Source organism: Mesoplodon bidens (assembly GCF_964165515.1).
Source record: "Mesoplodon bidens genome assembly, chromosome: 5".
Classification (NCBI taxonomy): domain Eukaryota; kingdom Metazoa; phylum Chordata; class Mammalia; order Artiodactyla; family Ziphiidae; genus Mesoplodon; species Mesoplodon bidens.
Window position 1 is genome coordinate 1,123,641 of NC_138161.1, and position 14,011 is coordinate 1,137,651.

At 51.4% G+C, this 14,011-nt stretch overlaps 1 protein-coding gene across 2 annotated transcripts in view; it reads right to left on the minus strand.

The window, feature by feature from the left end:
* Positions 1-11,982: 11,982 nt before the first annotated feature.
* Positions 11,983-14,011, minus strand: part of COL6A2 (collagen type VI alpha 2 chain) — a 37,442-nt gene continuing 35,413 nt past the window's right edge. For both annotated transcript variants that reach the window (XM_081234236.1, XM_081234237.1), the window contains exon 28: positions 11,983-13,065. In XM_081234236.1, coding sequence (XP_081090362.1) covers positions 12,467-13,065 — 599 coding nt within the window. In that variant the 3' untranslated portion in view covers positions 11,983-12,466. The remainder of the gene's footprint in view (positions 13,066-14,011) is intronic.

A 14,011-nucleotide genomic window follows, 5' to 3' on the forward strand; every position in this document is an offset into this window, starting at 1 on the left:
GCAGGCCAGAGACTCTCGTAGGGGCCCGGCCTACACGTGGAGCAGTGGGGACGGGGGTGGGGTGGGGGGCTGTCCTGGGAAGGGGACCCGCAGGCCCGTATGGGGAGGGACGGAGTCCCTTCCAAGAGGCTTAGGGGAAGAACTGCGTTGGGTTTAGAATCCACCCCCGAGACAGCGTATCAGGGTCCGGGCTGCCCAGGAGGCACCGCAGCTCCTTCACGACTCCCTTCATCCGCTCTTTCTTGCTTGTATCTGAGGCAGTTGTAATTGCTCATGGTCGTTATTTTTATTGGAAATCACAGTGTCCCTGAGCAGGAGGCCCTCCTCGTGATCCGGGAGCTCGTCCGCTGCGCGGGCCCCACGCCACCCCAGCCTACTGGTCCGGACTCTCCGCGCCTCCACCACGTCCCTCCTCTGCTGCTTTGAGGGGTTGGAAGGCGAGGCGCCTGGGGTCTCGCCATGTGTGTGTGTGTGCGCGTGTGTGTGTGTGTGTGTGTGTGTGTGTGTCGGCTCAGAAACGTGGGGTCTCTGCACTCCTTCCCCACGGCCCCGGCTCAGCTGACCCCGGACATCTCAGGGCAGCACCCAGGACCTTGCTTGGCGGCCACCACACCGTGGGACCCGGGGCACCGATCCCTGAGCGAGAGGAGACCCGCTGCACCCACCTGCTCCCGCAGGACCGGGTGCGGGGACTGGGGGCGCTTGTCTGGCTCCGGGGAGCTCACGGGAGGCCCTGCAGCCCGCCCGCCTCACCTCCCGCCTTCCCCAAGGGCCCCCCAGTGCTGCTCCGCGCGCTTCCCCCCCAGGTACTGCCCCCTCCACTCATGGTGGGACGACATTCTGCAAGACCGAGGGGGCCCGGCTTCTGCCTCCAGACATCTTTCATCCTCAGCAGTGACCATGTGGCCTGTTTCTTGTGGCAGACCAGGGGGTGCCCTGTGGGCAGATGGGAGGGACCCTCCCCTGGCGACACTGAACCCAGGGAGACTCTGATCTGGGGAGATCCTCTCTTTGGGGACTCAGGCCTGGGGACACCCTGTCTTCAAGGGACCCCCACCTGAGTTGGGAGAGGCTCTGCCAGGCAAATCCAGGGGTGTCCCTAAGCTGACCCCCCACAGGAGGCCATTCCCAGGTCTCAGGTATTTCACAGGCTTTGGGACAAATGCTTGTGCTTCCAGATGCTGCTGGAAAGATGCTCCAGCACTCTCGGGTCTAATTGATTATTAATGATTTGTCTTATAAAAGCACGCCTGCTGGCCATTTATACTTACTTAACTTTCTGTCTGCTGATGTTCTTTGTCCACTTCCTTGGAGTCACTTTCCTTCATATGAATCTGTGGGTTTGTTATAGTGCAGACACAACCCTCGGCTTGTCATATGTCCTGTAATGTCTCTCCAGTTTGTTTCTTTTCTTTTTTTTTTTTTTTTTAAATTTTTTTTTTTTTTTGCGGTAAGCGGGCCTCTCACTGTTGTGGCCTCTCCCGTTGCGGAGCACAGGCTCCGGATGCGCAGGCTCAGCAGCCATGGCTCATGGGCCCAGCCGCTCCGCGGCATATGGGATCCTCCCGGACCGGGGCACGAACCCGTATACCCTGCATCGGCAGGCGGACTCCCAACCACTGCGCCACCAGGGAGGCCCTCTTTTTTTTTAAATTAAATTTATTTATTTTTATATAGCAGGTTCTTATTAGTTATCTATTTTATACATATTAGTGTATATATGTCAATCCCAATCCCCCAATTCATCCCACAAACCCCCCACCCCCGCTTTTCCCCCTTGGTGTCCATATGTTTGTTCTCTACATCTGTGTCTCTATTTCTGCCTTGCAAACCGGTTCATCGGTACCATTTTTCTAGATTCCACATATATGTGTTAATATACGATATTTGATTTTCTCTTTCTGACTTGCTTCACTCTGTATGACAGTCTCTAGGTCCGTCCATGTCTCTACAAATGACCCAATTACATTCCTTTTTATGGCTGAGTAATATTCCATTGTATATATGTACCATATCTTCTTTATCCGTTCGTCTGTTGGTGGGCATTTAGGTTGCTTCCATGACCTGGCTATTGTAAATAGCGCTGCAATGAACATTGGGGTGTATGTGTCTTTTTGAATTATGGTTTTCTCTGGGTATATGACCAGTAGTGGGATTGCTGGGTCATATGGTAATTCTATTTTTAATTTTTTAAGGCACCTCCATACTGTTCTCCATAGTGGCTGTATCAGTTTACATTCCCACCAACAGTGCAAGAGGGTTCCCCTTTCTCCATACCCTCTCCAATATTTGTGGTTTGTAGATTTTCTGATGATGCCCATTCTAACTGGTGTGAGGTGATACCTCATTGTAGTTTTGATTTGCTTTTCTCTAATAATTAGTGATGTTGAGCAGCTTTTCATGTGCCTGTTGGCCATCTGTACATCTTCTTTAGAGAAATGTCTATTTAGGTCTTCTGTCCACTTTTTGATTGGGTATAATATTATAAAGCTCTAAATATTGAGCTGCATGAGCTGTTTATATATTTTGGAGATCGATCCTTTGTCCGTTGATTCATTTGCAAATATTTTCTCCCATTCTGAGGTTGTCTTTTCATCTTGTTTATAGTTTCCTTTGCTGAGCAAAAGCTTTTAAGTTTCATTAGGTCCCATTTGTTTATTTTTGTTTTTATTTCCATTACTCTAGGAGGTGGATCAAAAATGATCTTGCCGGGCTTCCCTGGTGGCGCAGCGGTTGAGAGTCCACCTGCCGATGCAGGGGACACGGGTTCGTGCCCCAGTCCGGGAAGTTCCCACATGCCGTGGAGTGGCTGGGCCCGTGAGCCGTGGCCGCTGAGCCTGCGCGTCCGGAGCCTGTGCTCCGCAACGGGAGAGGCCACAGCAGTGAGAGGCCCGCGTAACACAAAAAAAAAAAAAAAAAAAAAAAAGATCTTGCTGTGATTTATGTCAAAGAATGTTCTTCCTATGTTTTCCTCTAAGAGTTTTATAGTGTCCAGTCTCACATTTAGGTCTTTAATCCATTCTGAGTTTATTTTTGTGTATGGTGTTAGGGAGTGTTCTTATTTCATTTTTTTACATGTAGCTGTCCAGTTTTCCCAGCACCACTTATTGAAGAGGCTGTCTTTTCTCCATTGTATATGCTTGCCTTCATTATCAAAGATAAGGTGACCATATGTGCGTGGGTTTATATCTGGGCTTTCTATCCTGTTCCATTCATCTATATTTCTGGTTTTGTGCCAGTACCATACTGTCTTGATTACTGTAGCCTTGTAGTATAGTCTGAAGTCTGGGAGCCTGATTACTCCAGCTCCGTTTTTCTTTCTCAAGATTGCTTTGGCTATTCGGGATCTTTTGTGTTTCCATACAAATTGTGAAATTTTTTGTTCTAGTTCTGTGAAAAATGCCACTGGTAGTTTGATAAGGATTGCACTGAAGCTGTGGATTGCTTTGGGTAGTATAGTCATTTTCACAATGTTGATTTTTCCAATCCAAGAACATGGTTTGTCTCTCCACCTGTTTGTGTTATCTTTGATTTTTTTTTGTTTTTGTTTTGTTTCATTTTGTCTTTTTTTTTTTTATCTTTGATTTCTTTCATCAGTGCCTTATAGTTGTCTGACTACAGGTTTTTTACCTCCTTAGGTAGGTTTATTCCTAGCTTTTTATTCTTTTTGTTGCAATGGTGAATGGGATTGTTTCCTTTATTTCTCTTTCTGATCTTTCATTGTTAGTGTATAGGAATGTAAGAGATTTCTGTGCATTAATTTTGTAACTTGCAACTTTACCAAATTCATTGATTAGCTCTAGTAGTTTTCTGGTGTCATCTTCAGGATTATCTATGTATAGTATCATGTCATCTGCAAACAGTGATAGTTTTACTTCTTCTTTTCCAAACTGAATTCCTTTTATTTCTTTTTGTTCTCTGATTGCTGTGGCTAGGACTTCCAAAATTATGTTGAATAATAGTGGCGAGAGTGGACATCCTTGTCTTGTTCCTGATCTTAGAGTAAATGCTTTCAGTTTTTCACCATTGAGAATGATGTTTGCTGTGGGTTTGTCATACATGGTCTTTATTATATTGAGGTAGATTTCCTCTATGCCCATACTCTGGAGAGTTTTTATCATAAATCGGTGTTGAACTTGGTCAAAAGCTTTTTCTGCATCTATTGAGATGATCATATGGTTTTTATTCCTTAATTTGTTAATATGGTGTATCACATTGATTGATTTGTGCATGTTGAAGAATCCTTGCATCCCTGGGATAAATCCCACTTGATCATGGTGTATGATCCTTTTAATGTGTTGTTGGATTCTGTTTGCTAGTATTTTGTTGAGGATTTTTGCATCTAAATTTATCAGTGATATTGGTCTGTAATTTTCTTTTCTTTGTAGTATCTTTGTCTGGTTTTGGAAGACTTTTTTGTGTGTGTGGTATGCGGGCCTCTCACTGTTGTGGCCTCTTCTGTTGTGGAGCATAGGCTCCGGACGTGCAGGCTCAGCGGCCATGGCTCACGGGCCTAGCTGCTCGGCGGCATGTGGGATCTTCCCGGACCGGGGCACGAACCCATGTCCCCTGTATTGGCAGGCGGACCCTCAACCACTGCGCCACCAGGGAAGCCCTGGTTTTGGAAATTTTTAATCACAGTTTCAATTTCATTACTTGTGATTGGCCTGTTCTTATTTTCTATTTCTTCCTGGTTCAGTCTTGGAAGGTTATACCTTTCTAAGAATTTGTCTATTTCTTTCAGGTTGTCCATTTTATTGGCATAGAGGTGGTTGTAGTAGTGTCTTATGATGCTTTGTAGTTCTGCAGTGTCCGTTGTAATGTCTCCTTTTTTGTTTCTAATTTTATTGATTTGAGACCTCTCCCTCTTTTTCTTGATGAGTCTGGATAAGGTTTATCAATTTTGTTTATCTTCTCAAAGAACCAGCTTTTAGTTTTATTGATCTTTGCTATTGTTTTCTTTGTTTCTATTTCATTTTTTTTTCCTGCTCTGATCTTTATGATTTCTTTCCTTCTACTAACTTTGGGTTTTGCTTGTTCTTCTTTCTCTAGTTCCTTTAGGTGTAAGGTTAGTTTGTTTATTTGAGATTTTTCTTGTTTCTTGAGGTAGCCTTGTATTGTTATAAAATTCCCTCTTAGAACTGCTTTTGCTGCATCCCATAGGTTTTGGATCGTCGTGTTTTCATTGTCATTTGTCTCTAGGTATTTTTTGATTTCTTCATTGATCTCTTGGTTTTTTAGTAACGTATTGTTGAGCCTCCATGTGTTTGTGTTTTTTACATTTTTTCCCCTGTAATTTATTTCTAATCTCATAGTGTTGTGGTTGGAAAAGATGTTTGATATGATTTCAATTTTGTTAAATTTACCAAGAATTGATTTGTGACCCAAGATGTGGTCTATCCTGGAGAATGTTCCATGTGCAGTTGAGAAGAAGGTGTAATCTGCTGTTTTGGGATGGAATGTGTTATAAATATCAATTAAATCTATCTGGTCTATTGTGTCATTTAAAGTGTGTGTTCCCTTATTAATTTTCTGTCTGGATGATCTGTCCATTAGTGTAAGTGAGGTGTTAAAATCCCCCACTCTTACTGTGTTATTGTCAGTTTCCTCTTTTATAGCTGTTAGCATTTGCCTTATGCATTGAGGTGCTCCTATATTGGGTGCATATATTTAATTGTTATATCTTCTTCTTGGATTGATCCCTTGATCATTATGTAGTGTCCTTCCTTGTCTCTTGTAACATTCTTTATTTTAAAGTCTATTTTATCTGATATGAGTATTGCTACTCCAGACTTTCTTTTGATTTTCGTTTTTATGGATTATCTTTTTCCATCGCCTCACTTTCAGTCTGCATGTGTCCCTAGGTCTGAAGTGGGTATCTTTTAGACAGCATATAGATGGATCTTGTTTTTGTAACCATTCAGCGAGCCTGTGTCTTTTGGTTGGAGCATTTAATCCATTCACATTTAAGGTAATTATCGATATGTGTGTTCCTATTACCATTTCTTGAATTGTTTTGGGTTTGTTTTTGTAGGTCTTTTTCTTCTCTTGTGTCTCCCACTTAGAGAAGTTCCTTTAGCATTTGTTGTAGAGCTAGTTTAGTGGTGCTGAAATCTCTTAGCTGTTGCTTCTCTGTAAAGCTTTTGATTTCTTCATCAAATCCGAATGTGATTCTTGCTGGATAGAGTAATCTTGGTTGTAGGGTCTTCCTTTTCATCACTTAAAATATATCGTGCCACTCCCTTCTGGCTTGTAGAGTTTCTGCTGAGAAATCAGCTGTTAACCTTATGGGAGTTCCCTTGTATGTTATTTGTCATTTTTCCCTTGTTACTTTTTTTAAATATAATTTTTAAATTTATTTTTAGCTGCATTGGGTCTTCGTTGCTGCATGCAGTCTTTCTCTAGTTGCAGTGAGCAGGGGCTAGTCTTCGTTGTGGTGCATGGGCTTCTCATTGCTGTGTTTTCTTTTGTTGTGGTGCATTGGTTCCAGGCATGCGGTCTTCAGTAGTTGTGGCACGTGGACTCAGTAATTTTGGCACATGGGCTTCATTGTTCTGCAGCATGTGGGATCATCCGGGACGAGGGCTTCAACCCGTGTCCCCTGCATTGGCAGGTGGATTCTTAACAGTGCGCCACCAGGTAAGCCCTCCTTTGTTGCTTTTAATAAGTTTTCTTTGTCTTTAATTCTTGTCAATTTGATTACTATGTGTCTCAGTGAGTTTCTCCTTAGGTTTATCCTGCCTGGGACTCTCTGTGCTTCCTGAACTTGGGTGGCTATTTGTTTTCCCATGTTAGAGAAGTTTTCAACTATAATCTCTTCAAATATTTTCTTGGGTCCTTTCTCTCTCTCTTCTCCTTCTGGGACCCCTATAATGTGAATTTTGGTACATTTAATGTTGTCCCAGAGGTCTCTTAGGCTGTCTTCATTTCTTTTCATTGTTTTTTCTTTATTCTCTTCTGCAGCAGTGAATTCCACCATTCTGTCTTCCAGTTTGTTTATCCATTCTGCCTCGGTTTTGCTGCTATTGATCCTTCTAGTGTATTTTTCATTTCAGTTATTGTATTACTCATCTCTGTTTGTTTGTTCCTTAATTCTTCTGGGGTTTGTTATTTAATTCTTCTAGGTCTTTGTTAAACATCTCTTGCATCTTCTCGATCTTTGCCTCCATTCTTTTTCCAGAGTCCTGGATCATCTTCACTATCATTATTCTGAATTCTTTTTCTGGAAGGTTTCCTATCTCCACTTCACTTAATTGCTTTTCTGGGGTTTTACCTTGTTCCTTCATCTGGTACATAGCCCTCTGCCTTTTCATTTTGTCTATCTTTCTGTGAATATTGTTTTTATTCCACAGGCTGCAGGATTGTAGTTCTTCTTGCTTCTGCTGTCTGCCCTCTGGTGGATGAAGCTATGTACGAGGTTTGTGCAAGCTTCCTGATGGGAGGGACTGGTGGTGGGTAGAGCTGGGTGTTGCTCTGGTGGGCAGAGCTCAGTAAAACTTTAATCTGCTTGCCTGCTGTTGGGTGGGGCTGGGTTCCCTCCCTGTTGGTTGTTTGGCCTGAGATGATCAAGCACTGGAGGCTATAGGCTCTTTGGTGGGGCTAATAGTGGACTCTGGGAGGGCTCACACCAAGGAGTACTTCCCAGAACTTCTGCTGGCAGTGTCCTTGTGCTCATGGTGAGACACAGCCAACCCCTGCCTCTGCAGGAGACCCTTCAACATTAGCAGGTAGTTCTGGTTCATTCTCCTCTGGGGTCACTGCTCCTCCCCCCGGGTCCTGATGCACACACTACTTTGTGTGTTCCCTCCAAGAGTGGAGTCTCTGTTTCCCCCAGTCCTGTCGAAGTCCTGCAATCAAATCCTGCTAGCCTTCAAAGTCTGATTCTCTAGGAATGCCTCCTCCCATTGCCGGACCCCCAGGTTGGGAAGCCTGACATGGGGCTCAGAACCTTCACTCCAATGGGTGGACTTCTGTGGTATAATTGTTCTCCAGTTTGTGAGTCACCCACCCAGTGGTTATGGGATTTGATTTTATTGTGATTGCACCCCTCCTACCATCTCATTGTGGCTTCTCTTTGTCTTTGGATGTCTTTGGGGTCTCTTTTTTGGTGAGTTCCAGTGTCTTCCTGTTGATGATTGTTCAGCAGTTAGTTGTGATTCTGGTGCTCTTGCAAGAGGGAGTGAGCGCACGTCCTTCTACTCCGCCATCTTGAACCAATTGCTCCTCTCCAGTTTGGTTCTAATTCTGTTTATAATAGCATTTTGGTTACAGAGTCATTTAAAAATTTTTACAGTCAAATTTATTATATATATGCATATCAACTACAGGGAAGGGGAGAAGGATCTAATTACAGTTTTTGTTTCTCTTTTTTCACTGAGAATGCTACTAGGGCCACCACCCCCACTATCCCCACCTGGGTGGGTGCCCTCGTGGGCCCCTCACACCCTGGCCGCAGGTCCTGGCTCAGCCCCTCACCCCTGACCTCCCTGGACAGCAGCAGGCCCAGCCGTGCGAGCACAGGTCCGTCCCCGGCTGCCCGGAGTTGGGGCATGGGGCCTTGGGGGCAGGGAAGGGAGATGGGCCTTTCTGTCTGGGGAGCACAGCTACACCTTGACAGGGTGGTCCTGGTAGAATCTTACTTCCTGATGGAGGCAGCTGAGTACAGGTAGGGTGGGGCACAGAGGCTGCCCTGGGAGGGTCAGCTAGGCCTGGTCAGAGCACCAGTCCTGGACCTGGAGGGGGTTGTCCCAGGGGTCTGGGAAGGGCCTCAGGTGCTCGGGGGCAGCCGTGATGGGGACTCACTAAGTCAGGCCCGAGTGGCCACCGTCGAGCTGTGGGACTGTGTCCTGTTGGCCCCGGAGTGGCCTCCTTGTCCTCGCAGCCTCCTTGCTGGGGCTGCAGCTCTGCTTTAACCCCACCTGAGACCTGATGGGGCCCTGCCCCAGCCCTGTCCTGTCATCGCTCTGTCCCCCAGCCCTGCACCCTGCCCAGGCCTTTCTAGGGATGGCTGGAGGCTGAGCCTGTGCCTGGGGAAGTTTGGGGAGGTGACTTTGGGAAGAGACGTTGGTGTAGAGGGGTCAGTGGGAGCACACTGGTGAGGTGGTGTGTGAGGGGTGATGGTGAGAGGTGTTGCCGTGGGGGAGCTGGCAAGGAGGCCTTAGTGAGGGGTGTGGGTGACAGGTTGCTTGCTACTGAGAGGGCGTTAGTGACGGGTCTTTGCTGAGGCGGTGTTAGTGGGGGGCGTTCTTGTGGGGATGTTAAGAGGTGATGTTTGTGAGTGCATATTTTTGAGGGTATGTTAGTGAAAGGATGTTGGTTTGGGGACTTTGCTGACGAATGTTTGTGAGGGACAGTGTGAGGAGACGCTGGTGGAGGCCTTGGTGAGGGGACATTTGTGAGAGGACACGAGTGAAGTGATAATGGTAGAGACAGCATGAATGTGACTGTGGGGCCGTTGGTGAGGAAACTGTTGAGGGAGCGTCTGTGAGGGACCCTCCTGGGAGTATATTAGTGAGATGACGTTAGTGAGGAATGCTGGTGAGGGGACATTTCTGAGGGGACACTAGGGGATGTTAGTGTGGGGAACTAGTGTGGGGAACTAGTGAAGGATGTTGGTGAGGAGGCTGGTGACGGGTCGTTACTGAGAGACGCTGTGAAAAGTCATTGAGGGGACACTAGTGTGGGGACGATCGTAAGGGCTTGTTGGTGGGGTAACATTTGTGTGGCCATTGCTGAGTGGTGACCGGATGGTAGTGAGGGGACGTTAATGTGGGACGTTGGTGTGGTGACATTAGAATGTTGACACTGGTGAGGGTCCTGGGTGGCAGGGTGTTTGTGCAGAGATGCTGTTGAGGGGCCTTAGTGTTGGGCTGCTCGTGAGGGGTGTCGCTGTGGGGATGCTGGTGAGGGATGTGCCGCTCCCAGAGGCAGGAGTGTGGCTGCTCCTTTCGGACACTTTGAGGGCCTACACACTCTGGCCTGAGTTTGTCCTTCCTGTGGGGGGTGGAGTTGACAGGCATGACATCCGCCCAGGCTAAGGGACCACCTCGAACACTGTGTCTCGGTCACAGAATAAGGGCGTGTTTCCTCAGTATGAGGACCCATGGCCCTGTGCACACTTTTGAGGCCTGGGGAGTCCGCTGGGCTCCCCCGAGGACTGCACGCTGCTGACGCCTGCACAGCAGCTGTCCCGGGCGGGTTCCATGGCCACTCTGCTGGCTTCCTTCTGTGACCTCGGCCCCAGGTGAGCCCATTTGGGTTCATCTGTGCTGAGTCTCCTTCACTCTTGTCCCCTGCTCTCAGGGGACAGGATCCATGTCCGAGTGGGGCTGGGTGGCGGTGAGCAGGCAGAGTGGGGGCCCAGCTGACCCCGGCTGTAGAGGAGGGCCTGAGGGTGTCCCGTGTGTATGACGGAAGGCTCTTACAGGAAAACGCAGAACCCTAACTCAGACACCACACGTGGCAGGGAGTGTGTCTGAGCGTCCCTCCAAGGGGCTGAGGGCTGGGGACGTGGGGCCTCAAGGAACAGCCCTGAGAGGGAGCTGGTGCCCTTGCCCTCCAGGGAGGTCGGAGCCCCAGGGTAGAGCGCGGGGGACACCAGCGTGGCGGGCACCCTGCAGGTCCCCAAGGTGGCCTGCGCCCTGGAAGGACCCCACCCACCCGCTCGCCGGGGTTGTAGGCCGGAGTCACGGAGAGGGACGTCCTTTCTTCTGCAGAGGGGACCCCATGCAGGGTCCAGCGGGCAGAACTCCAGATCCGTGGAGGGAGGGGCCCCTGCCTCCCCCCAGCCCCCGCCCCCGGGAAGTTCACAGGCGCCAGCCCTGCGGCCTGAGGCCTGGGGCTGCCGGGCTCTCCTTCTCCTGTAGGCGTTTTGTACGGTTCTTTGCAGGGAGGGAGGGGGGCAGAGGAAGAGAAGATACTTGGTGTGACGCCCTGCCTTTCAGCTGCAGGCCGTGTGGGCAGATGACAGGAGAGGCGGAAGTGAGTCAGTCACCCCCAAAGGGGGGTCAACAGGGTGTCCTCGTGTTCTGGGCTGAACTGTGTCCCCCTCCCCCAAATTCTCATGTCCAAGTCCGAGCCCCCAGTACCTCAGAATCTGACCTTATTTGGAAATAGAGACGTTGCAACATCATCTGTAATTAGTTGAGATGAGGTCATGCTGGGCTAGAACGGGCCCTAATCCAAAATGACTGTGTCCGTGTCCAAAAGGGAAACGTGGCCGCGGAGGAGCGACGCGAGCTGGCGCGCCTGGCACGGTCCCTCCCGAGAGCCTTCAGCCGGGGCGCAGCCCTGGGGACACCGGGACTCCGCCGACTGCTAGCCTCCAGGCTGTTGTTGAAGCCCCCAGGTTGAGGTACTTTGTTAGGCCAGGCCCAGCAGACTAAACAGCCTGGGATTTAACAGGGCACTTCCCAGAGGGTGAACTTAAAAGACCTGGACGTCTGGACAAAAAGTCACTGCGGTTGCCAGAAAAAAAGAGCCTCTCTCGCATTTCTCCCCTGCCTATCTATCCATCATCTATGTATCAATCATCTATCTACTTCTCACCTGTGTACCTATCTCTCTATTATCTATATATCAATTATCTATTTTTCTCTCTGTCATCCGTGTAGCTGTCATCTACCATCTACCTGTGTCACCTCTCTATCATCTGTCTTCTCTTTATCATCTCTCTCTATCCACAAATATCCTCATGCAAACCAGCAAACATCCCTAGAGTGCTCTGGCCCCGTTTTGGGGACACAGTGACACTTCACTGACCAAATACTTTGTTCTCAGCCCAAAGCCAGCTAGACAAAGGTGGGTTCCACGGTCCAGGCCATCCAGTCGGTGCCCTTGGGGGTGGGGTGCCTGTAAGGACAGGAGGCCAGGCCCGGCACCCTGTGGGTGCACAGAGCAATCCGGGGGACCCCGGGGTGTGACCAGTCCTGGGGCTTATGTGAACGGTCTCAGCGGCACAGACACTTGGAAGGTGGGGAGCAGGGGGGTTCGAAGCCTTTATTGGACTGAGGTGTGTGCACACGGGGAGCTGCAGGCTCTGCTGCCACAGCTCAGTCTGATGGGGGGGTGACGCCCAGAGACCCGGGAGCGGGGCCAGGAGGGCTGGCAGAGAGCCTCTGGAGGGCACTCGGCGGAGGACAAGTCTGGGAATGAGGCTGGGCTGAGGGAGGCCAGCCCCGGATGTGCTCCCCGGGGAGCCTCTGGGGCCCCGGGAGGGCACAGAGGGCAGGACAAGGGTGGATGGTGAAGAGGGGCAGTGCGCTCAGGGTGTCCAGGGCTGCGGGATCCCCGGTAGGACCTGGGGTGGGCGGGGGTCCTCCACTCCTGACTTTACACCCACACGTGGAGAGACTGAGCCCTCAGTGCGCCGGACCTCTCGGGTGGGGTCTGAGTAGCACCACGGACAGGAGGACGGCGCCCGCGGGGCAGGGGTCGCGGGGCTGGTGGTGGGGGCGGGCAGGGGCCGCTAGCAGATCCAGCGGATGAACCTGTCGAAGAAGCCGGGCTGGGCCAGGCTGTCGTAGTCCTTCTCGCGGAAGACGGCGGCCGGGTCGCCCAGGCTGATCTTGGAGAGCACGTCTGCGTCCACGTCGCTGCCCACGGCCACCACGGTGGGCACCACGCTCTGCTTGCGCATGGAGTGCACCGCCTCCTCCAGGCTGTCGTTGCCCGTGACGCCGTCCGTGAGGAACACGAAGTCCAGCTCGGCGTGGCGGCGCGCCCCGGCCCGCGCGCCGCGCACCACCTGGTTGATGGCGTGCACGATGCCCACGCCCACGTGCGAGAAGGAGTTGAGGTAGCGCGCGCTCGCCAGCGCCTCCTGGATGACGGTCAGGTTGGAGGTCAGCGGGAAGGCCACCTGCTGCTCGAGCGGGCCTCCGAACTGCAGCAGCGCCACGCGCGCGTTGAGCGGGTCGTCGTCCCTGCGCGCCAGGGTCAGCCGCCGGGACACCTCCTCCACGAAGCGCCGCGCCTTGTGGAAGTTCTGCTCGCCCAGCCGCTCGGAGCCGTCCAGCAGGAAGACGATGTCCACGGGCCGCTGGGTGCACTGGGCCACGTACAGCTCTGGGGGCGAGACGGGGTGGTGCGCGGGCGACCTGGGTGAGGCCCCGCTGCCCCGCCCCAGCCGCGCCCCCCGGGCCACGCCCGCCCCGGCCACGCCTCACGCCCGCCTCTCGGCGCATACCCCACCCACAGGAGCCACTCAGACCGCTGGAGCTTCACTCAAGATCACCGGCGGTCGGGAGCCCTACACAGCACCCGGGACGTGGGTCCAGGCTCCTACCCTGTCTCCCTGGGACCGACATCGTCTCTCCTGGTTGTGCTCCCACCAGGAAATGTCCCCAAACCTGAGGCTGAGGGGTCCCTTTCCACTCTCCCAGAACCACCTCTGCCCAGTGACGTCCTTCAGGCCTCGCGGGCAGGAAGCCAGGGATCAGTAAAGCCCCTTCTTTTGGCCCAAGAATTGGATGCGCCCAAAGGACCACGGTCCATGGGGAGTAGGGGTGGGAGAGAGAGGTGTCATCACACCTGTGATTGTGCACAAAGACCTCATGGAGATCCCCAGACGCAAGGACCCACCTCTGGAGGCTGGGCCGTATCTCTCCCAGCCCTGGGAGCATCAGGGAGAGAAGGGGCCTGTGTCCCCTTGACTGGCCCAGGCTTTGGTGGGCAGTGGGCACAGGTGTGGCCAGACCCCTGTGGCAGCCCGGGTGACTCCCTGTTACCTGAGACCCTTGCCCTCATCCGGGCAGTCACCAGCCCAGGACATGCTGGACAGTGTGAGGGCAAGGCTGCCACCAGGGCTGAGGCTGGGCCTCTGAGGGACGTGGGCGCCTCTGCACAGCCTGAAAGCCCGCTCCGAGCGGGACCACAGGCTGGGTCTCCGTCCAGCAACGCACAGCCAAGCCCCTCGCCCAAGGCACTGCTGAGATCTCAGCTCTAACGGCCGACGGGGCTCGGCAGGGGCGGGGCTGGTCCCCCCTCTTGGGTCCAGCTCCTCAGCCCCATG